The sequence below is a fragment of the Pseudorca crassidens genome, chromosome 18 (assembly GCF_039906515.1).
Source record: "Pseudorca crassidens isolate mPseCra1 chromosome 18, mPseCra1.hap1, whole genome shotgun sequence".
NCBI lineage: Eukaryota > Metazoa > Chordata > Mammalia > Artiodactyla > Delphinidae > Pseudorca > Pseudorca crassidens.
The window spans coordinates 14,960,839-14,985,800 of record NC_090313.1 but is presented as its reverse complement, the minus strand read 5'-3'; the positions used below and the strand labels follow the sequence as shown (position 1 = coordinate 14,985,800).

General features: G+C 38.1%; 1 protein-coding gene across 2 annotated transcripts in view; it reads left to right on the top strand.

Moving 5' to 3' along the window:
* DNAJC3 (DnaJ heat shock protein family (Hsp40) member C3) overlaps positions 1–24,962 on the top strand; it is an 87,623-nt gene that overhangs the window by 14,412 nt on the left and 48,249 nt on the right. For both annotated transcript variants that reach the window (XM_067713895.1, XM_067713894.1), the window contains exons 2-4: positions 4,492–4,602; positions 14,037–14,161; positions 16,351–16,425. In XM_067713895.1, the coding sequence (XP_067569996.1) occupies positions 4,492–4,602; positions 14,037–14,161; positions 16,351–16,425 (311 nt within the window). The remainder of the gene's footprint in view (positions 1–4,491; positions 4,603–14,036; positions 14,162–16,350; positions 16,426–24,962) is intronic.

Below are 24,962 nucleotides of genomic sequence, written 5' to 3'. Positions count from 1 at the left end.
TTCTCACCTGTACCCTGGTTGAGAAGATACGTTTCCAACAGTCACTGTGTCTGTTACTGGCTATTACTGATTACTACTCTTGAGTCCATCACTGTCCTGTTCAGTATTCAGTTATATAAAAACGAAATTGTAAAGTTAATTCCAACAGCATATTGTAAAATAAAAATGGGAATTAGAGAAAATGTGGTTAGTACAGTTTATTCTCCTTATTCATGGCAGTTATATTCCATATGTCTTTACGAACGTTGAATTAGCAAATACTGAACCATTGTACCTGGGAGGAAATTCAGGGTTAGGATCCTGCAAGGCCTCAGGTCACTACATGTTTGTTAGCAAATCAAAACATAACTTTGTTTTGTGTGTGTTTCTGTTTAAAAATATCTTATTTAATATATATTATTGATTGACTAACATTGAACTCATGGCCAGCAGCATTATCATTCATGTCTGAATGAAGCTTATCTAACAAACTTATTTTATTTAATTAAAAATTTTTTTTTTTAGTTTTTTGCCCGCTCTGCGTGGCTTGCAGGATCTTAGTTCCCCGACCAGGGGACGAACCCATGCCCCCTGCAATGGAAGCGCGGAGTCCTAACCACTGGACCACCGGGGAATTCCCCAAACATATTTTCTTTGAAAGGCACAGTACAGTCTCTTGCCCTTAGTAACACTAGGCAACACTATGTTTGGGGGCCATTTTAAACAGTGAAATAACCAAAAAAAAAAAAACCCACAAAAATAAAAAAATGACACTAAATACACTGTAGAAAGGACACTTGCTTATAACATGAGAGCTCACACAGGAAGAAAAAGTATCACCTTGTTTGACTTCAGCTCGGAACGTGCACTTTGAGTGACTCAAGTGTGCCACCATTCTGCACATTCACATGTCCTCAAATGACTGCCAAGGCACCCTGAATATTAATTTGGGGATTACAGATGAATTGGAGGGGGTCACAAATGAATTTTCGGGAGTGGGCAAATTCTGAGATACAGAATCTGAATTGTGAGGATTGACTGTATATACAAATAAACGTGTATAAATAAGCAAAGAGAAAATGTGCAAAGCTACTACAGTCCTGAGTCTGTAATTAGTCATGAGGTCAGAGTTGATATATATGGCATCCTTTGCCAACTTCCTGTTCCATACTTCTCATGCCTTCGGCTGGAACCTCAGCTACTCTGGCTTCTTTACCTGATGGCGTAACCCAGACCTTTGTTCCTGAAGGGTCTGAGTGCTTAACTGTTCTATTTTTGGTTGCTGTAGTTTTTAATTAACCTTTAGTATTGGGCATGGAAGTACTAACACCCTAGAGAATCCGCTGGGTTCCAGATGTAGCCCTCTTTGCCACTCCTGTATAGCAGCAAACGCCATTTTTCCTTGATAAGCAACCACTTGCAGCTGGACGGCTAGCTGATGCTTTATCTCAGTTTCGTGCTGCATTATTAGGTTTGTATCTTGGAGCCAAAACACTCAGTGGCCGTCTTAGTGAATTCTAATTTATAGTTCCTTTTTTTTGGATAACATTTAAAATAAATATTATTTACTGTTTAAGTAAAATATTTAAAAATATATATAGGATTCTGGGTGAAGTAGGTTAATAAAATAAATGCATAACAGTCAAATGCATGTGTATCCAACATAAGAGAATTTTCCATGTAACTTAAGTTACAACTGTAAGTACCAGGAAAAATTCAGGATAATTTTGACAACACTTTTCTCAGTGTATTATAGTCATCCCTAGGTTTTGTGGGCTCTATGGCTTTTGTCAAAACTACTCAACTTTGCCATTGTAGCATGAAAGCAGCCTTAGGCAGTGTGTAATGAAGGGGCGTGACTGTGTTCCAGTAAAATTTTATTTACAAAAACAGTTTGCTGAGCTCTGCTCTAGTAAGTGGGCACACATCAGTTAATGATACCAGATACAGTGTTATATTCCACTCTTCTTGTTCTAACACCTTTAGAATCCATTCCCACACGTGTTCCATGGGTTTCTGCTAGTTTATCAGCAAAGTCTTGCAGTTCTTTTGGTGTGTAAACTATTTTCCTTAGGTCATAGTGTATATACCTGCTAGTGACATCTGGAATGGTTAGGGTGGGTCTGAGTGAGCATCCCCTTTCATGGCATCTTCCCTAAGTAGTTGTCCTAGGAATTGTAAGCGGTGGAAGGCTAGGTTTCTCTGATAGTGGAAGGCAAGCTGTTTCTACTGGTAAAGGAGGCTCAGAAGGGCTGGGAGGTTTAAGTTGGTCAGTTTCATCCAGGTACAACCAGATGTCTCCATTCGAAGTTTGAGGATCCCATTCTTTACTAATACATGTCCTGAATTTCACAGGCGAAACTTGGCGAGACTCTGAATTCAACTATTGTTTTAATTCAACAGCCCTCAAAATTAAATTTTGTGCCTGATTTTCAGCTAAATCAGCTCTGTGGCTACAAAAAAAATAAAAAAAGAGAGAGAGAGAGATGGTTTCAAGGCTCCCGTGGAATCTCTCAGACTGAGTGGAGCTAGGAGTTAGCCCCGAGCTTGTCATTTTCTCTCTGTAAGTGCTCTAGTGTGCTCAGAGGAACCCACCCCACGTCGCAGTCCTTATATTCATCATTACTGCCATGATGGTCAAGTGCAGCAGCCACTTCGGTTTCCAAGGCATGTGCCTCAGTTAGTACTCATTTTCTGTCAACCACAAACGATATCTTCATTAATTGATTCTACTACCTGCTACAGATTACTAACCTCTTGTTTCTCATTGACAGGGAACTCAGCCCTGCATTCAAGCTCAAGGGCATGACCAAACCAATCCTTAAATCCCATGTTTGTGGCTCTGTCTCTTAGAACCACTCCTAGTACCATTTGTGTATAAAAGTCTGGGTCCCTGCAGGAGACAGGAACCACAGGTGATTTTAAAGGGGGAAGTTTAATATAAAGAATTATTATGATAGGAGGGTGACCATAATGATGTAGAGAGAACTCTACAGGATAGTCTAGGACTGAGAGACACTCCCCAGGGAAGGGCCAACTTGGAGGGGGACCCTCTCCTCAAGGCTGGGGTTCAGACTTCATCGGAGACAGTATAGTTGCAGGCTAGGGTTGCTGGTAGGAAAGCGCGCTGAGGTGTCAGGGATAGAGCTGGTCCACAGTAGCTGGGGAAGCGAGAAACCACCTTCTCAGGTGTAGGTGAGCCCCAGCTGGTGGGCTTGGGTGTGGGGGGGAGTTGGGGTGCTGCTGTGGGTGTGAAGCCTGGAGTACATGGCGTCCTGCTTGGGAGGGGGTGTGTGACCAAGGCTCCAGGTGGCTGAGGGACTGGATCCCTGGGTGTACGGCTAGGCCAGGGCACCACTGGATGTCCTCCCCGCTGCACGCCACGCAGCAGGAGCCAGAAGAAAGTAAAGGCAGCAGTGGGGACCAGGAGGTGTCCTTCCTGCAGTGCCCCTTCAGCACCCTTTCCTGACAAAGCCTAACACTGTGCTCAGTGTACAGAAGAATGCTTACACGCTCCGGCCCATCATTACAGTCAAGAGCTGAAGGATGAATTCAGAGCCGAGAGGCGGCACGTTGGTTGAAAATTGGCCTGGTCAGTCGGATCGTATTATTCTACTCACGATTCCTCGCCAGCTCCCGATTTTGCTGAGAGTGAAGCCAAAGCTGAACCTAGTCGGACCCTCTACTACTTTGACCTCATCTTATTTGTTATCTCCCTTGTTGGCTCTGTGGTAGCCATCCTGACCTCCCTGCTGTTTCCACGACATACCTGGCATGCTCCTGACCCAGGGCCCTTGCACTAGCTGGCCCTTCTTGGCAAGCTCTTATTCTAGTAGATATCTGCCTGGTGAGTCCTCACTTTCTTCAAGTAGGTCTTTGCTCATATGTCAGCTTCTCAATGAGGCCCTTGACCACCTTATTTAATACTGAAAGCCCCGCCACTCCTGACCCCCCTCATGCAGCTCTACTTTCTACCTACCTTACTTTGTAATTCACTCCTTTCTTATGTCTGTCTCCTGCTACTATAATGTCAGGTGCCATGAGTGATAGAGGTTTTTGTTTGGCTCACTTATCCCAAGTATCTAGAACAGTGCCTGGTGCCCTGTAGATGCTCAGTAAGTTCATGATTATTGTAGTGGACTCTAATATTCGTTGAAGTGAGATTCTAGTTTAACAAAGCAATTCTCATTTTGTTGTTGAACCACAAATTATAAATATTTTTGGTAGTACCGTGTTAGGCAGTTTTCCTTGCATTTTGTAGACTGGGTACATTCTTTTGACTAACTAGGTCGATATGGGTATATTTTTGGGTGGCTTCTACTCTATAAAATGAAGCACTGTTTGTACTTTATTGTTACTTTCTCTAGGTCGCTTTTCAGCTTCTGTGACTTTTCTCATCTAAGTAAATGAAGGAGGCCAACAGCCTCCTCCATAAAATTAAACATTTTATTCTTTAGAATTAAGTCTTGGTTCGTGGAAAGTTAATTTATTATTATTTTTATTTGTTTTTAGGTGCTGAATGTGGAGTAAATGCAGATGTTGAGAAACATCTTGAATTGGGCAAGAAACTTCTTGCAGCTGGACAGCTAGCTGATGCCTTATCTCAGTTTCATGCTGCAGTAGGTTTGTATCTCAGAACCAAAACACTCAGTGGCCATCTTAGTGAATTCTAATTTATAACCCTTTTTTGGGATAACATTTAAAATAAATATTATTTATTGTTTAAATAAAATATTTTAAAATACAGGGTTCTGGGTGAAATAGATTAATAAAAGCACAATATTTGAATACATACGTATCTAACATAAGAAGATTTTTCCACGTAATTGAGACTTAACAACTATAAGTACTAAGAAAAATTCAAGATAATTTTTTTTTTTTTTTGCGGTATGCGGGCCTCTCACTGCTGTGACCTCTCCTGTTGCGGAGCACAGACTCCGGACATGCAGGCTCAGCGGCCATGGCTCACGGGCCTAGCTGCTCCGTGGCATGTGGGATCTTCCCGGACCAGGGCACGAACCCGTGTCCCCTGCATCAGCAGGCGGACTCTCAACCACTGCGCCACCAGGAAAGCCCTCAAGATAATTTTGACAGAACACTTTTCTCAATGTATTATAGTCATCCCTAGATATCCTCACAGGATTGGTTCCAGGACCCCCTCGGATGCTTAAACCTGTGGCTACTCGAGTCCCTTATATAGAATAGTGTAGTATTTGCATGTAACTTACACACATCCTCCAGTATACTTTAAATCATCTCTAGATTACTTATAATACATAATGTAGTGCAAATACTGTGTAAACAGTTGTAAATGTAATGCAAATGCTATGTGAATAGTTGCGCAGCAAATTTTTTCCCGAATATTTTCTATCTGTGGTTGTGGAACCTGTAGGTACAGAGGGCCGACTGTATATATTTTTCTGCCTCCTTAAGCAGATTTCACTGAATACAGTTTTAATTTTCTTGATGATTTGAGATCATCAGTATAATAGTTACTTTGAGGCCCTTGGGGGATCCTGCAGTTCATCTCCTGTTCATTGTTGGTCAGACTCTCTCTACCCCTTAGGCTGTTGCTTTTCTTATTGCTCACTTGTGTCTGTCTGTAGCATCAACTGTCTTTGCAGTGTGTAATCTGTTGGGACTGTGAGAAACGAGGTGACCAGAGTAAACAGGTTGTGAATGAGGTCTTAGAAGATTTTCTTATGAGTCACTACATGAAGTTTTTTGCTAAAGCTTTTTGATATCGATATTCCTCATTCCTTTTTTTTTTTTTTTTTTTTGCGGTGCGCGGGCCTCTCACTGCTGTGGCCTCTCCCCTTGAGGAGCACAGGCTCCGGACGCGCAGGCTCAGCGGCCATGGCTCACGGGCCCAGCCGCTCCGCGGCATGTGGGATCCTCCCGGACTGGGGCATGAACCCGTGTCCCCTGCATCAGCAGGTGGACTCTCAACCACTGTGCCACCAGGGAAGCCCTCCTCATTCCTTTTTTATTTACTTATATATACTTACCTTTATTTGGGATGGTTAAGAGTGACAAGTCAACCTGCAGAGTAATGAGTAGTGTATTTTTAATAAGATATAGTTCTGCTCACCAGAAGAATTATCCTATTGTTGTAACTTACTATATAAGCAAAAAGTAATAAGGTTTTGGTTTGGTGATATTTTTCTTCATGCTTTTTCTTGAACTTAGATTTTTATTACTGACGTTACTAGCTCTCTGGAATAATAGGAAACCTAGATTTTAATCTTGGCTTTGCCACTTGATAATTCTGTGACATTGGTCAAGTTACGTAAGAAAGTGTAGGCTTAAAGAAGTGACCTGCACATTCCCAGCAGTTTCACTCTGCCACCGAAAAAAGGACTTTCTGTGAAGATTAGATGAGAGAAATGTATATAAAGATTTCTTTGAAAATAGGGGACAGTTTCATGTGTAAGGTATATAGAAATACTGTATCTTCGAAAATTAAGACTTTTCTAAAAGCAAATTTACTATGTTAATAGGGTTTTCTTAACTATGTGGAGCTTCTAAGGGGAAGGTTTTCCATTTCAGTGACCAGCTCACCTTGGAAAGTTGTAGTTAATTGGCACAGTTTGCCAGTAGTTACTTTTCGCTAGAGACCGCATACTGTGTGACCGGGTCATTCCTAAGTCCACACTTTCTCTGGTGATTTGAGTTGTCCTCAGTGCTGCAGCACGGTAATTAACATTTTTTCAGTTATTGTCTTAGATAAAGCATGTCTTAAAAAAAAAAAACTGATTTTTCCTTGCTACCATGAGAATATTTGCAGAAACATATACCTTCTACTTATTTTATACTTTATTATTTGCTTTCTTCTTTTGTGGTACGCGGGCCTCTCACCGCTGTTGCCTCTCCCGTTGCGGAGCACAGGCTCCGGACGCGCAGGCTCAGTGGCCATGGCTCACGGGCCCAGCCGCTCCGCGGCATGTGGGATCCTCCCAGACCGGGACACGAACCCGCGTCCCCTGCATTGGCAGGCGGACTCTCAACCACTGCGCCACCAGGGAAGCCCTATTATTTGCTTTCTTTAATCTCACAAATTAATAAGAACGTTAAGGGCTGTGGCATATTGTTAACGTCGTTTAAAATGACTGCCTGTTTTTTGTTAGCTTCACTGCCATACAAGAATTCTAGAGATGGCTCTTTACCCAAAATAACCAATAATATATTATTATCTACACTGAAAGATGTAAATTAGTAAAGCTAAAATGTGGTAATTTATTTGTGAAATTCAGTAAAGGGAAAAAGTGAGACACTGCTAGTGCCTTCAGAATTCAAATAGCAGTGTCATTTTGTTAATCGTAATTTGGCAAGTAACAGTGATTCTCAAATGGTACACTTACCATAATTTGAGGAAGACCTGTGTAGTTTGAGATAGTCATCATTTTAGTTTATGTAAAATAACTAACCATAGAAAATAGAGTTTAAATTGTAGTTGATGGGAGTATACAGTAGGTAGTGATAGGGTGATGTGGTGTCATGGCCTGTTGAGTCTCTTATGAGATGTTTGTTTATCAGAAAAGAACTGTAGATCTTCTATTTCAATTGTCTTATTTACCAAACATCCAGTTTAGTATGGCCATGTTTACTGCTTCAGGTAACCCAGTGAGTTAGTGAAAGCCTCTTGCTAACAGTGAATTAGTCCAGGTCTCCTGACTTCTAGACTAATAAGTTATGCAGTTACTCTAGTTACTGCAGTAGATCAAAGAGCTGCGCTACTGTAAAATGTACAATAATTTTTTGTGGTAAAATGTCACCCATATTTTAGTACATTGCTTTAAACTGACTATAAAAATTCATTAAATGTTTATACTTCCCAACTTCTGAATTTTGTAATGTACTTTATCTCTTTAACTTTTCCTGTGATTAGAAATTGATGTTGGAGTTTGTAATAGAATTTGGCTAGTGGCATTGGGCATATCAGTGACTCATTTTTTATTATAATGTTATAGCTGACATGATTTATGGCTGTGACACCCCTTTCCCATTTTCATTTTTGAAAAATTACTTGGTTACATTTTGAATATTACTTAGGCATGGTATGTTTGATAATTACATTTTTACACAATAAAACGTTTATATATTAAAACTCAATAGCAACACAAATAATTGTAGTACAGATCTATTGGTTATTTGGTTTGAAATTTCTTTGCATCTGGTGTATAAATATTTTTTGGCAAGAATTTTAAGATTTGCAACTTAAATACTCTTGATCTGTTGGAAACTGTGATTTAATGAAGAGTGTTGGTATCACTTTCTAAATAGTCTCCTGAAACAGTTGCATCTATTTCACTATTATGATGTAGTCAGACACAGGTTTTGTTTAGAGATTTTATCATCAGAGAAAACCACAGTGCAGGTGTGAGGATGCCCTGCCTCTCATTTCTACAGCATGGTCTTATGGGGATAAAGAGTCCTAGGGTCTGAAACATTTCTTTGGTAGACCTTACAGAGTGTCTTAGGTGTATCTGGCATGAATGAATGTCTAAAGTCGTGGATTAAATGGTGGGCATGAATGAAATGATAGGTTTCTCCAATTGCTTGGTAAGATAACTGGTATCACACTTAACATAATCTGGCTAAGTCAAAAAAAAATCCATGGCTTCATTAATTTGGTACTTAAACATATTGTGGTGCCTTCTCATTGCATTTGAACTTTACTTGTGAAATGGAGATGGACATTACTATTCACATTTTTACAAAAGGACACAGTGTATTCTAGTGACCTTCAAAGGTCACATTCCAGTTCAGAAGATTGTGAACTTCTTAAGGATAAGTACTATCTTATTATTGTTATTACTATTATTATTTTAGTCTCTGGTGGTGCTCAGTAAAAGTTTGAATGAATGAAGGGGAAGAGTTGGGTTCACTGGGAGCAAGAATAAAAAGTTTTCTGTACCTTTGCAAGGGTGGTGTTCACCCCGCTGCCACCATTTACAGAATCATTCGTAATTGGCTTTCTGATGTTTTTCTCCAGATAGTAGTTGTATTTTCTTTATTAGGGCAAATTTTCTCACATTTGAATTGTTTGATAGTTTTAGGATTACACCTTAAATTCATTTCTCATATTCAAATTTTGAATAAACTAGTATAACAATTTGACATGTTTTCAAATGAAGTCTAGTGTTTGCAGATGTAGGCTTGCATATAATTTAAATAATGAACTGTATCATATTTGGATGGATAATAGGAAAAGTGATTATTTTCAAGGTTATCAAATCTTGTATTGTGAGAAACTAAGCATGAGTTTCTTAAACCAATTCTTGTTCAGTTGCTACTTCCTGCATAATGATTTAGGAATGGACACTAGTTCTGGGAACTGATGGTATTTTAAGATGAAGAGCCAGGGAAGGCTATTTTGATATTTGCCATTCAAGTGACCTTATACCACTAAGCACATTGATTCTTGATTCATAGGTTGAACCATTGACATCTGATTCCTTATTTTTATAGGTTCAGTGTTATAAATTGGGGTTCCAATCCCATTTCCTATCTTAAAAATACCTAAAAACTGAATAGCAAAATAAGTGAAAGTGAGTGCCCCAGAAATACTTTATATAGACATTTGTTATGTATGTATAATCAAATACTTAATAAAAAGCTTTGTCATACTTAATCTTTGGGGTTTTTTCTACATAGACTGAAATGGTCAGGTTTTTTCCAAATAGAAGTCCATTGCAATTTTTGCTGAAGATGCCTTCTTGATAAAATGCCCGAAGCCAGCAATAAGCATTCTTCTTTTCTTGAAAGAGGGTCATACTGTATTCAAAATTAGCAACACCTGTTTTTGAAAATGCCATTGCTCATTTCGTGGGGGAGATGATCTGAGTGTCCTGGTGAGGCATGTCTCTTTGAGAGCCATGTCTGTGCTGACTTCTCTGGGTCCCTGGCTTATTCCTGGCAGGTCTCAGTGTTGAGTGGATGTGGGACTGTCCCTTGTTGGAGTTATCAGGAATTTGTTTCCATTTCCTTTCATTTGATTACAAGGTGCTATAGAGACACGAAAAATGAATTCACTCAAGGAATGTATTTTTTTCTAGAGTGAGGTAAGCATATAAATAATTGATATCAGGAGGTAGTGATAAGTGTTAGGTGCTGTGGGAGATATATATTATAGAGTGTTATGGAAACCGAAGGTTTATTTTCACATGTGTAATCAAAAAAGTCATTTGAGCTGTGCCTCAGAGATGGAGTAGGTTTTGGACATATGAAGATGTGTGGTGTCAACTCTAGGCCTTAAATCATGTCATTTCTAGTATTTCTTATTCTTCGATTAGTGTAAATAAGTCATGGAGAACTTAACTTTTTTTTTTCTTTTTAAAAATTTTTATTTTATATTGGAGTATAATTGATTAACAATGTGTTAGTTTAAGGTGTATAGCATGGTGATTCAGTTATAAATATACATGTATCTATTCGTTTTCAAATTCTTTTCCCGTTTAGGTTATTACAGAATATTGACTAGAATTCCCTGTGCTATACAGTAGGTCCTTGTTGGTTGTCTGCTTTAAATATAGCAATGTGTACATGTCAATCCCAATCTGTCCCTCCCCCTCCTCCCCCCGGTAACCATAAGTTTGTTCTCTAAGACTATGAGTCTCTTTCTGTGTCATAAATAAGTTCATTTGTATTCTTTTTTTTTTTTTTTTTAGATTCTTCGTATAAGCAATATCATGTATTTGTCTTTCTCTCTCTGACTTAACTCCACTTAGTATGATAATCTCTAGGTCCATCCATCTTGCTGCAAATGGCATTATTTCATCCTTTTTAATGGCTGAGAAATATACCATTGTATATATGTACCACATCTTCTTTATCCGTTCATCTGTCGATGGACATTTAGGTTGCTTCCACGTCTTGGCTATTGTAAACAGCACTGCAGTGAACATTGGGGTGCATGTATCCTTTTGAACCATGTTTTTCTCCGGATACATGCCTAGGAGTGGGTAACTTTTTTAAAATTAATGAATATAAAAGTAATCCATGTTCATTGTGAAACATTTTGGAATATGTATATGAACTATATAAAGAAGAAAATCCAGTCTCTGCCCACGTAACTACTGTTGACCTGAAGTGAATTTCCTTCTGCTTTCAGACACAGTCACTGTAAGTTTCACTAATTCTTAGATGTCAGATCATTCTTATGGCCAGTTGTGCTGACCAAGTGCCATATATTTTACATTTATTGCACATTCTAAATCAAATATGAACTGAACCAGAAATATTATATATCTGGCTAGTATGCTCTAAATATAGTTCCTCTGTTTCTTACTCATTCTTCAAGCTAATTACAATTTTTGTGGGAAATAACCTGTATTTCCCACAAAGTCATTAGCAAAGGCTACTGACTTTGCTCTTTTTTCCTTACCTTCCAAGGGAAATTGATCAGGGAAGAAAGTTCAGTGATGCTTAGCTGGGAACATATATGGATTTTTTGTTTTTTATTTTAGATTTAAGGAAAAGAAGTCTTATATTGTTAAAATGCCCAATTCTCTTATTTTTTCAAAAACAGTCCTGTTTTTCCCCTGACTGCCTCATTCTTTTGCTTTTTTTATTGTAGTAAAATATACATAACAAAATTTACCATTTTAACCATTTTTAAGCATGTAGTTCAGTGGCATTAAGTGCATTCACATCGTTGTGCAACTATTACCACCATCCATCTCCAGAACTTTTTCATCATCCCAGACTGAAGCTCTATACCCATCAAACAATTGTTCCCCATTTCTGATCCCCGTCTCTTCTCGGTCCTTCCTTGGCAACCACCATTCTAATTTCTGTCTCTATAAATTTGACTACTCTAGGAACCTCATAGAAGTAGAATTGTACAATATTTGTCTTTTTGTGTCTGGCTTCTTTCACTTAGGATGATGTCTTCAGGGTTCATCTGTAATGTAGCATTTATCAGAATTCCATCCCTTTTTTAAGGCTGAATATATTCCATTGTATGTATATACCACATTTTATTTATCTACTCATCCACCGGTGGACATTTAGGTTTCCACCTTTGGGCTATTGTGAATAATGTCACTGTGAATATGGGTGTACAAATATCAGCTTTCAGTTCTTTTTTTTTAAGGTTATACTTCATTTATAGTTATAAAATATTGGCTATATTCCTCATATTGTACAATATATCCTTGTAACTTGTACCTAATATTTTGTGCCTCTTAATCCCCTACCCCTATATTGCCCCTCCCCTTTTCCCTCCCCCCCACTGGTAACCACTAGCTTGTTCTCTATATCTGTGCGTCTGCTTCTTTTTTTTGTTATATTCACTAGTTTGTTGCATTTTTTTAGATCCCACATATAAGTGATATCATACAGTATTTGTCGTTTTCCGTCTGACTTATTTCACTTAGCGTAATGCCCTCCAAGTCCATCTATGTTGCTATAAATGGCAAAATTTCCTTCATTTTTATGGCTAATATCCCATTGTATATATATACACGACATCTTTATCCATTAATCTGCTGATGGACACTTAGGTTGCTTCCATGTCTTGGCAGTCAGCTTTCATTTCTTTTGGGTATGTGTACTCAGAAGTAGAATTGGTGGTTCATAGGGTGATTCTGTGTTCAGTGTGTAAGGAGCCTCCATATTGTGTTTCACAGCAGCCACACCAGTGCACATTCCCTCCAGCAGTGCACACGGGCTCCAAGTTCTCCACACTCTTACTAATCCTCCCTCCCTCCCTCCCTCCCTCCCTTCCTTCCTTCCTTCCTTCCTTTCTCCCATTCTCCCTTTCTCCTTCTTCTTTCCCTTTCTTTTCCTTTTCTTTTTCTTTCTTTCCTTTCCTTCTCCCTTTCTGTCTTCTTTTTCTCCCCTTTCTTATCCTAATGGGTGTGAAGTGGTATCTCAGTGTGGTTTTGATTTGCATTTTCCTAATGATTAGTGATGTTGAGCATCTTTTCATGTGCTTACTGGCCATTTGTGTATCTTCTTTCATATATGGTTTTATAGCCTGTTTTCTCTTCCTGCCTTATCTCCACCCAGCAGTACTTCAGGTAGTTTTCAATGCCGTTAACAACTCCTTAAAAATCATAATTTTGAGTGATTATATACTATCCTGCCATATAGGTTCCCATACTATAATGTTTTACAAATGATAAGACCTTCAGGGATAGAACTTTTAGGGAATGTTAGTTGTAAATCTTATGTAATGAATATCTGTGTGCATAAATATTTATTTTTTTAAGGTACATGACTGGATTTGGTCAAGATAATTTTTAAGAAAACAAAATGTATATATATATATATTGCTTTTTAGAAGGATTGTTTGGCAGCATGAGGTTTACTTCTCATTGAATTTACTCCTTCCCCCCTTTTGTAGGTGCTGAGCAGAGTTAGTTCAAGCACCTAACTCATCTGTCTGCTTTCCTTCCTTCAGATATTGTTAACGACTCTAGCCTTACTCTCTGGTCTTACTCTCTTCCATTCTCCTTTGTCCCATGGTCTCTACCTTTATTTCTTCACTGCCATTTTAGTTGGAGTTTGGGAGAGAGCAGTTGCACATTCAGTATATCAGTTTAAATGGAAGTCTGTAATTTTCTAAAATCCTGTGAGTAAGTGCAAAGTCCATATTCTCAATCAGAATTTCACTTAAGAAAATTTCAACAAAGACAAACAGAATTGCAAACAGAATTGGATACTTATAAAAGCTAAGAGTTGAATATAGTTAATATTCTAGACCAAAGGTAGGCAAACTTTTTCCCTAAGGGACCAGATAATAAATGTTTTAGGCTTTGCAGCCACGTAGTATCTTGCATATTTTTCTATTTTTTTGACAACTCTTTAAAAATGTAAAAAATATTAACTTGAAGTCTGTGGGTTGTTTTGGGCTCAGAGGCTACCAGTTTGCTGAGCCCCTGTTCTGGATTTATTTGCAGTGATCTTGCTAGGCAAAATGACCCAGTATTGATGAAGAAATTCTTTTCTTAATGCCTTTGCTAGTAGAATTGCAAACTCTAATACTGTTCAGATGACTTGGTTTTTTGAATAAAGTACTGAGAGTTAATATTTGTTATTTTAATTTTCAGATGGTGACCCTGATAACTATATTGCTTATTATCGGAGAGCTACTGTCTTCTTAGCTATGGGCAAATCAAAAGCAGCACTTCCTGATTTAACTAAAGTGATTGAATTGAAGATGGATTTCACTGCAGTAAGTTCATCTAAATTTTCTTTAAAGGGAAATTTAAGGAAACTCGGAAGAAGTGATTTGTTTCTTAAGGTGAAGACTGGCATGCTAGGCATAGCTGGAGGATGTAGAAAGCCACTCTGATGTAGTGGACCGGGCAACAAGAGAAACTCAGTCCCTGGAGTCAAAGGCCTGTGTGAAGGAGGCACAGTGGAGTGGGTACATTAGGTGATTTTTAGAAGGTTGGTAGTGATGTTAGCCTTGTGGTTTAGAAGGATATCTGTGTGGAGGATGGAGTGTAGGGCAAGATGTGAGGCTGGGAAATGAGCTGATTAAGAGACTGTTGAACTAAGAGGCTGTCAGGTGGCTGATGACAGTTTCAATTAAGGGTGTAGTGGGAAGAATAAAGAAGAGGGTGTAGCTTAATTAAGCAGTGGTTTGTGATGAGAGTACAGTGCTGAATGACACAAGAGTCCTGCCCTGAACCAACACTCAAGCTTCAGAAGTGGAGGAATTTACGGTCTAACAGGATATCTTGACAATTGGCAGGTCACTGTAATAGCTTAAAATAATAGGACCCAATTATATTGTTTCAAAATTAATTTGGTAATTCACTTATCGTTTATGTCCTGCCATAATCCAGAAAGTATTCGAGATGATTGATTAGATATGGGTGAACATTTGGTTTGAAATATTACTATTATTTTAAGATGGAATTCACAAGTGTCATATTTTTCTTTATTACTTTACCCAGCTAAGCATAACCTTCCACAGAGGTTAAGTACCTCATTTTCCTAGTATTATAGTACTTACTAGCTAGTTGAAGTGGCTTTAATCTTGCTTTTTATGTGTGTTGATGCATTTTACAGAGGATTAGGGAAATTTTTAAGTACTGTAAAAGTAATATATAAGTTTTAGTAGAATATTGGTGTGGTTTCTGTCTTACGGTAGACATTGATCATCAGAGAGTTGGTATTCTTGGAAGAGATGGGATTTTGCGCATTAGAAGAGGAATATCAGAGATGATTGATGGATGTTAAAAGGAAGAGGCATTGTTGTTCTGGTTATAGTGGAATAAATATGTGCATTAAGAGTTAATAAAAAAAAAACTATTTCCAGTGCTTTGATTGGTAAAGTCCCAAATTATAACAACTTTTATTATAGTGGTAAAAAGTTATCATGCTGGCTTAAAGTACTTTTTAAGTGAGATATAACTCACATATCATCAAATTCACCCTTTTTTTTTAAAAGAATGTGACCATTTTTTAATATTTATTTATTTGGTTGCATCAGGTCTTAGTTGCGGCTCACCAGCTCCTTAGTTGGGGCATGTGGGCTCCTTAGTTGGGGCATGTGGGTTCCTTAGTTGCGGCAGGTGGGCTCCTTGGTTGCGGCAGGCATGCTCTTTAGTTGCGGCATGTTAACTCTTAGTTGCGGCATGCATATGGGATCTAGTTCCCCGACCAGGGTTCGAACCTGGGCCCCCTGCATTGGGAGCGCGGAGTCTTGTCCACTGCGCCACCGGGGAAGTCCCCTCACCCTTTTTTAAAGTGTGCAATTCAGCAGTTTTTATTATATTCACAAGGTTCTGCAAACATCGTCATTATCTAGTTCCAGAGCGTTTTTATCACCCTCCACTCAAAGAAACCCTGTACCCATTAGAAGTCACCTCCCATTTCTGTCCTAGCCCCTGGCACCTTCTGTCTCTATGGATTTGTCTGACTTGGATATTTCATATAAACGAAACCATACAATATGTCGCCTTTTGTGTCTGACTTCTTTCACTTAGCATAATGTTTTCAAGTTTCATCCATATTGTAGTATGTGTCAGTAGTTCATTCCTTTTTATGGCTGAATGATATTCCATTGTATGGACATATCACATTTGCTTATTGATTTATTAGTTGATGGGAATTTGGTTTGTTTCTACTTTTTGGCTATTGCTATGAACATTTATGTCCAAGATTTTGTGAGGGCACATGTTTTCTTTTTTTTTTTTGATATAGTAAAATGTATATTTAAAGGAAGCATACTTTAACAAATTTATACACATTCATTGGTTCCAGGAATTATTCTCAGAGTGTGAAGTCAAATGGGCATAGGAAAATTTAATATTTCATTAATATTTCATTAGCTTATTTAGTTTTATTCTTTGTGTTTAAAGAAAACTTAGAAATTCATAGTACTCAGTATACTTTTTTTTGTTTTTCTAGGCAAGATTACAGAGAGGTCACTTGTTACTCAAACAAGGAAAACTTGATGAAGCAGAAGATGATTTTAAAAAAGTGGTAAGTTAAGTTCAATTTGTTTATGGCTCTGTGAAGATATTTTGAGTGAACATACTGAACTTATTTTTTTATATTAAGACATTTAATAATCATTTTATACCTGAAAGGGAAAATCATTTGATTTATGTGTGTAAGATCCATAGTTCCTGAATTAATATTTAGTGACTGGCATCAAAGAATCATTTTAACAGATGGAAGGTAAAGTGTATGGAATAGATAAGTAATCCTAACTCAGTTTATAGATCATGTTCTGCCTTGTCCTCCATGAGAATCTAAAGATGTCAGCTGAGCTGTCCTAAAAGTTGCCTGAGTGACTTGGGAAACCCTTTATTTGATTTGAAAGGAATAATGAAACAGATCTTAAAAGGAAATTTTGCAATCACCCACATGACTACTTTAAAAAGTATAGTGTTTTGGGTTTGTTGGGGGAAGTGTTACAGATTACATGTAATTGAAGGGGTTATATCCTGAAAAAGGATTTGAAGAGAGACAGCTAGCTAATGTCTTTATGCCCTCATGGGACTTGTTTTAAGACCTGCTTTTTTGTTCCACATGGATTTGATTCTGGAGTGGTCTAGAAAGGGTATATCTATGTATATATATATATATGTATCTCCCATTGTTCATTATTTGCATTTTTGTAGTTTATCAAAATGCTTAGTTACCGTGATGATAACCACTATGAAAATAAAACTAAAATTTTTAATGTTTTCATAACCTTTGTCATAATATTCAGACAGGTGCAGACAAATCCAGAATACATTAGAAGTTAACTGTATTGAATCAGAAACTATCTCATGGTCTTAATAAAGTTCGATGTCATTTTCTGTTTATCTAATCTACCTTGCTACGTGGGAACGTGTTAGAGAGGAGGCTGAAGGACAGGTGATGGGGAGGTAAAGTGCTGGAGTGACCTTTCCCTAGCCCCGGTCCTTTGTACCCAGCAAGTGTTGTGTAAAAATTTGTTAAATGGATGAGTGATAAAACATAAGAATGTATTTCCTTCTTTTAAACAAATACTTAAATCTATTACTTAGAATTCTTTTCCAGTTACAAAGGCTAGAGTAGCCTTTTAGAAATACCACAATTTAGAATAAAGCTTTATCACAAATTAGTCCTTACTGGGTATTGAATATATCCTTTTGGAAAAGTGTGGATATGTCTTGAGTTAATGTCTTTTCTGTCATCAATATTAAAACCTCTCGGAAATAAGAAGGGGACTTTCATGAAACTTTACACTTTTGATTGTCCTCTGAGAGTCGTGCTTCTGCTAGTGTGTTCTTAAAACCACTCTTGCTATTATTGTTATAGGATTCTTCCATGAGAATGTGCATCTGTATTGAATGATATTTTCCTTTTAATTGAAATCTTTATTGAGATAATTGTAGATGCCCATGTAATTGTAATTAATAATACATAGAGGTCCTGTGTACCCTTTACTCACTACCCAGTTTCTCCCAATGATAACACCTTTTAAAACTATATTATGGCATTACAGCCAGGATATTGACATTGATATAATCTACCAGTCTATTCAGATTCCTCAGTCTTACTAATATTCATTTCTCTATATGTATTTAATTCTATACACTTTTTCCTGTATCCATCACCACAGTCAAGATACTGAACAGTCCTCTTGCCACAAGGATCCCTTCTGTTGCCCTTTTATAACCACACCCACTCCCCTCCCATACTGCTTCAGCCCCTCATTCATAACTCCTGGCAACCACTAATTTGTTACTTGTTTCTTAAATTTTGACGTTTGAAAAATGTTACATATGTGGTCTCAAATGTTATGTAACCTTTTGGAATTTTCTTATTCAGCATAATTCCCTGGAGATTCACGCAGACTGTTGCATTATATATCACTTAGCTATTTCTTTTAATTGCTGAGTATTGCATGGTATGTGTGTGATGCATTTTATTCATCTGTTCATCAGTTGATAGACATTTGGGTTATTTCCTCTCCTTTCCTGGCAAGGACTCAGTGAATGAAAAGCCACGGACTCTGTTTACTACAGCCCTCCCAACTTTCTTTTCCCCTCTATAAAAGTGCTCTCCTTCCCTTGCTGTCTGGGGAGTTGCACATAGCTTGCCATGGTCGCAGGCCCCAAACTGCAGTTCTTTGCTGATCCCAAATAAATACAACTTTGCTGGAGAAATACTTGGCAATCTGTCTGTTTTAGGTCAACATTTTGGGATCAGAGAAGACTCCCAGTGGCTCCAGAGCTGGCAAGCAAACAGGTGCATTATCCATAAATGAGCTCATTGTTGCTCACTGCTTTTCTCACTGACCCTGGAATTTGAAGGTACATCTTTCTCATTGATCCCAGCTCATGCCCTCTTTGCATTTGAAGCTCTCCAGGCTTTATTTGGGATCTATTTTAAGGTTTCGTCTTACTGGTTAAGGCCTTGCTCTGTATTAGAGTACTCATTTGGCATTTTGGTCTGATTTTCAGATCAGACTGTTTTATTGAAGCTGGCTAGCCTTCCGCGCATTCCTTCGGAGACAGGGGCTGTTTCTCCTGAACCAGTTTAGCGATCGGCCCATTGCTTTGGAATAGGGGCTGTTCTCTGGAAACTGGATGGAAAAAGCCTTTGGTCTGGCTCTTCCAACACCAAGCTACACCAATCTATCTCCTTAGAATTGGCTGGTATTAGCTTGCAAGCTGTCTGAATTGAGCTGTTTGAGCTGTAAACTGTTTAAGCTGTTTGAAAATTGTTCCTTTACTCTAAGAAAAAAATCTCTGAGAAATGGGATCCCAATACACAAATATTTTGAGGGCCCCCCCCCATGTTTAAAAACTATGGTCCTTCCTCATGTGCATTTCTAACAAAATGGACCAACCTGACTAAAGACCGTTTAGAATACCAGTGGCCATTATGGAGAACTTTTGAAATCCAGAAATGAAAGGAATGCCTATTTCAGTTGGTATTTTGAGGCTTCCTAATGTTATCAGAAGCCTAAAATTGTTTCTCTGCAAAATAAGATTTTAAGATTAACTGAGGCACACAAATGATTAAAGAAAAGTAAACTGGCTCCTGAAGCCTTAGGCTCTTCTTCCTTGGCTTTGAGCATCTGTTTATTAATTTTTCACAGTATGCATCGTTTGCAGGCTATTCCTATGGAATGTAGGCACAGGTCTGAAATGTGTGTATATGTTCTGCATGGTGTAGAACATTTGTTGATATTTGCATTAGAAAGAGTGAGAAAACATGTGTATTTGCTTGTATATTGATAAAAGCCTTTGGAAAGATATGCAAGAAACTGATAATATCCGTTACCTCTTGGAGGAGAACTGTAAAGTGACCTTGGGAAGTTCTTACCTTCTGAGGACCTCATTTTCCTCATTGTGAAGCATAGAAATTGAAGAGATGACATGGTCCAATCTTTATTGTTTGGTACCATAAAATGGTTTGAAAAGATAAATTTTATATTATGACTATATTTTATCTTTGCCAATTAAAGAATTCTTATATTTTATTTTTTGATGATCTGTGAATATAGATGATATATAATTTATTTTCTTTCTGTGTTCTTAAGTGAGCTTTTTGTGGTATTTAAGAGAGTTTACCAGTCTATAAAGTCCATAAAGATTTCATCTTACTAATAACAATATACAGTCAGGTAGCTACATTCAGTTACAGATTTTACACCTTGGAATGGAAGTTTGAATATGCTTAATCTCTTTCTGGGCTACAATGAGAATTTCATATTTGTTAAGTGTACAGGTTACTCTGCTGCCAGAGGGTCTCCTGTAAACAGGGTTGCCTCAGGTCCATACTGGTTGTCGTAGTCCTGGAAAGGATCTTAGATGGTTTAGTTTGTCTTCAAGCTATCAGTGACTCCTGTAACCAGTGCCTACGGTCATTTCTTAGTTCAGTGAGTGTTTTAGTGCATATTTGCAAGTCAGAGCGGTAGGGTTAGAGGGTTGCTGACAAAGAAAACTAGTCTCTTAGGATAGCGTATGATAAGTACTATGATTGAGCCTGTGGGAACATACCAGTAGAGTTACCTAACTGAGCTGGGAGTTGGGGGTCTGGGGTCAAAAAGGGCTTTCCTAAAGGAGGAAGAGCATGCATTTATGATCTCACAGTTCATGGGGTCAGGAATTTGGACAGGGTTAGTTGGGTCCTCTGCTCTAGCATCTCTCACAGGCTACAAAGTGCCAGATGGGGCTGTAGTGTTATCTGAAGGCTTAGTTGGTGAAGGAATTGCTTCCAAACTCACTTGGTTGTTGGCAGGATGAGTTTTTTTTTTTTTTTAAGAGCATCAGCTTTATTGGTCATTTGTGCTTTGGAAAGGTGTGTGAGTGAGAGTCCCCTGAGGAGGGGGCTGGGTCTCTGCCTGGTCACTGCTGGTTCCTCTTGAGCTGTTAGACTGACTTTGGTTTCTTCCAAGCTATTGACCAGAGGCTTCCCTCGATTCTTTCTTACCTGGGCCTCTCCATAAAGCATCTCACTACCTGGCAGGCTTGCATCAGCAAGGTGAGCAAGTGAGAAGGCAAGAGATTACCAGCAAGAGACAGAATGCCAGCAAGATGGAAGTCACAGTGTTTTGTACATAATCAGGGAAGTGACATCCTGTCACCTTTGTCATGTTCTGTTTGTTAAAAGGAGTTACCAGCTCTATCCCATACTCTAGGGGAGGGGATGACACAAAGGAATAAATTCCAGGGGGGGTGCATCTCAGAAGTCAAACAACCTGCTGTTTTCACTTGAGGTACCAAATTAGGGGTGTATTTAGATTAGAGTAGAGTAGATTAGAGGGCAACTTACCTCTTTCAAGTCCCCATCCCATAGTTATTACAGGGTTTTTGTTTTTTTATAACCATCTTTATAATTGAAGTACAGTTAATTTACAAAATTATGTTAGTTTCAGTTGTACAGCAAAGTGATTAAGTTATACATGTGTAAAATCTATTCTTTTTCAGATTCTTTTCCATTATAAATTATTACAAGATATTGAATATAGTTCCCTGTGCTATACAGTAGGTCCTTGTTGTCTATCTGTTTTATGTATAGTAGTGTGTATATGTGAATACCAAACTCCTAATTTATCCCCCCCTCCCACCGCTATCCCCTTTGGTAGCCATAAGTTTGTTTTCTATGTCTGTGAGTCTATTTCTGTCTTCTAAATAAGTTCATTTGTATCATTTTTTTAGATTCCACATGTAAGTGGTATCATATGATATTTGTCTTTCTCTCTCTGACTTCACTTGGTATGATAACCTCTAGGTCCATCCATGTGGCTGCCGATGGCATTATTTCATTCTTTTTATGGCTGAGTAATATTCCATTGTGTGTGTGTGCGTGTGTGTATGTATATCTGCACACCACATTTTGTTTTTTTGTTTTATTTTACATTTTTATTGCAGTATAGTTGCTTTACAGTGTTGTGTTTATACTGTACAGCAAAGTGAATCAGCTATACATATATCCCCTCTTTTTTGGATTTCCATCCTATTTAGGTCACCACAGAGCACTTAGTACAGTTCCCTGTGCTATACAGTAGGTTCTCATTAGTTATCTATTTTATTTTATTTATTTATTTTTAATATCTTTATTGAAGTATAATTGCGTTACAATGGTTTGTTAGTTTCTGCTGGATAACAAAGTGAATCAGCTATACATATACATATATCCCCATATCTCCTCCCTCTTGCGTCTCCCTCCCACCCTCCCTATCCCACCCCTCTAGGTGGTCACAAAGCACCGAGCTGATCTCCCTGTGCTATGCGGCTGCTTTCCACTAGCTATCTATTTTACATATGGTAGTGTATATATGTTCATGCCACTCTCTCACTTCGTCCCAGCTTACCCTTTCCCCCCGCATATCCTGAAGTCCATTCTGTAGTAGGTCTGCGTCTTTATTCCCGTCTTGCCCCTAGGTTCTTCATGACCTTTTTTTTTTTTCCCTTAGATTCCGTATATATGTGTTAGCATACGGTATTTGTTTTTCTCTTTCTGACTTACTTCACTCTCTATGACAGACACTAGGTCCATCCACCTCACTACAAATAACTCAATTTCCTTTCTTTTTATGGCTCAGTAATATTCCGTTGTGTATATGTGCCACATCTTCTTTATCCATTCATCTGTTGATGGACACTTACGTTGCTTCCATGACCTGGCTGTTGTAAATAGTGCTGCAATGAACATTGTGGTACATGACTCTTTTTGAATAATGGTTTTCTCAGGGTATATGCCCAGTGGTGGGATTGCTGGGTCGTATGGTGGTTCTATTTTTAGTCTTTTAAGGAACCTCCATACTGTTCTCCATAGTGGCTGTATCAATTTACATTCCCACCAACAGTGCAAGCAGGTTCCCTTTTCTCCACACCCTCTCCAGCATTTATTGTTTGTAGATTTTTTGATGATGGCCATTCTGACTGGTGTGAGATGATATCTCGTTGTAGTTTTGATTTGCATTTCTCTAATGATTAATGATGCTGAGCATCCTTTCATGTGTTTGTTGGCAGTCTGTGTATCTTCTTTGGAGAAATGTCTATCTAGGTCTTCTGCCCATTTTTGGATTGGGTTGTTTGTTTTTTTGATATTGAGCTGCATGTGCTGCTTGTAAATTTTGGAAATTAATCCTTTGTCAGTTGCCTCATTTGGAAATATTTTCTCCCATTCTGAGGGTTGTCTTCTCATCTTGTTTATTGTTTACTTTGCTGTGCAAAAGCTTTTAAGTTTCATTAGGTCCCATTTGTTTATTTTTGTTTTTATTTCCATTTCTCTAGGCGGTGGGTCAAAAAGGATCTTGCTGTGATTTATGTCATAGAGTGTTCTGCCTATGTTTTCCTCTAAGAGTTTTATAGTGTCTGGCCTTACATTTAGGTCTTTAATCCATTTTGAGTTTATTTTTGTGTTTGGTGTTAGGGAGTGTTCTAATTTCATTCTTTTACATGTAGCTGTCCAGTTTTCCCAGCACCACTTATTGAAGAGGCTGTCTTTTCTCCACTGTATATTCTTGCCTCCTTTATCAAAGATAAGGTGACCATAGGTGCATGGGTTTATCTCTGGACTTTCTATCCTGTTCCATTGATCTCTATTTCTGTTTTTGTGCCAGTACCATACTGTCTTGATTACTGTAGCTTTGTAGTATAGTCTGCAGTCTGGGAGCCTGATTCCTCCAGCTCCATATTTCTTTCCCAAGATTGCTTTGGCTATTCGTGGTCTTTTGTGTTTACATACAGATTGTGAGATTTTCTGTTCTAGTTCTGTGAAAAATGCCATTGGTAGTTTGATAGGGATTGCATTGAGTCTGTAGATTGCTTTGGGTAGTTCAGTCATTTTCAGAATGTTGATTCTTCCAATCCAAGGACATGGTATATCTCTCCATCTATTTGTATCATCTTTAATTTACTTTATCAGTGTCTTATAATTTTCTGCATACAGGTCTTTTGTCTCCTTTTGTAACTTTATTCCTAGTTATTTTATTTTTTTTGTTGCAGTGGTCAGTGGGAGTGTTTTCTTAATTTCACTTTCAGAGTTTTCATCATTAGTGTATAGGAATGCCAGAGATTTCTGAGCATTAATTTTGTATCCTGCTACTTTTACCAAATTCATTGATTAGCTCCAGTAGTTTTCTGGTAGCATCTTTAGGATTCTCTATGTATAGTATTGTGTCATCTGCAAACAGTGACAGCTTTACATCTTCTTTTCCTTGGATTCCTTTTATTTCTTTTTCTTCTCTGATTGCTGTGGCTAAAACTTCCAAAACTATGTTGAATAATAGTAGTGAGAGTGGGAAACCTTGTCTTGTTCCTGATCTTAGTGGAAATGGTTTCAGTTTTTCACCATTGAGGACGATGTTGGCTGTGTGTTTGTCATATATGGCATTTATTATGTTGAGGTAAGTTTCCTCTATGCCTACTTTCTGGAAGGTTTTTATCATAAATGGGTGTTGAATTTTGTTGATAGCTTTCTCTGCATCTATTGAGATGATCATATGATTTTTCTCCTTCAGTTTGTTAATATGGTGTATCACATTGCTTGATTTGCATATATTGAAGAATCCTTGCATTACTGGGATAAACGCCACTTGATCATGGTGTATGATGCTCTTAATGTGCTGTTGGATTCTGCTTGCCTGTAGTTTGTTGAGGATTTTTGCATCTATGTTCATCAGTGATATTGGCCTGTAGTTTTCTTTCTTTGTGACATCTTTGTCTGGTTTTGGTATCAGGGTGATGATGGCCTCATAGAATGAGTTTGGCCCCGTAGAATGAGTTTCTTGCCTATATTTGGAAGAGTTTGAGAAGGATAGGTGTTAGCTCTTCTCTAAATGTTTGATAGAATTCGCCTGTGAAGCCATCTGGTCCTGGGCTTTTGCTTGTTGGAAGATTTTTAATCACAGTTTCAATTTCAGTGCTTGTGATTGGTCTGTTCATATTTTCTATTTTTTCCTGGTTCAGTCTCATAAGGTTGTGCATTTCTAAGAATTTGTCCATTCCTTCCAGGTTGTCCATTTTATTGGCACATGGTTGCTTGTAGTAATCTCTCATGATACTTTGTATTTCTGCAGTGTC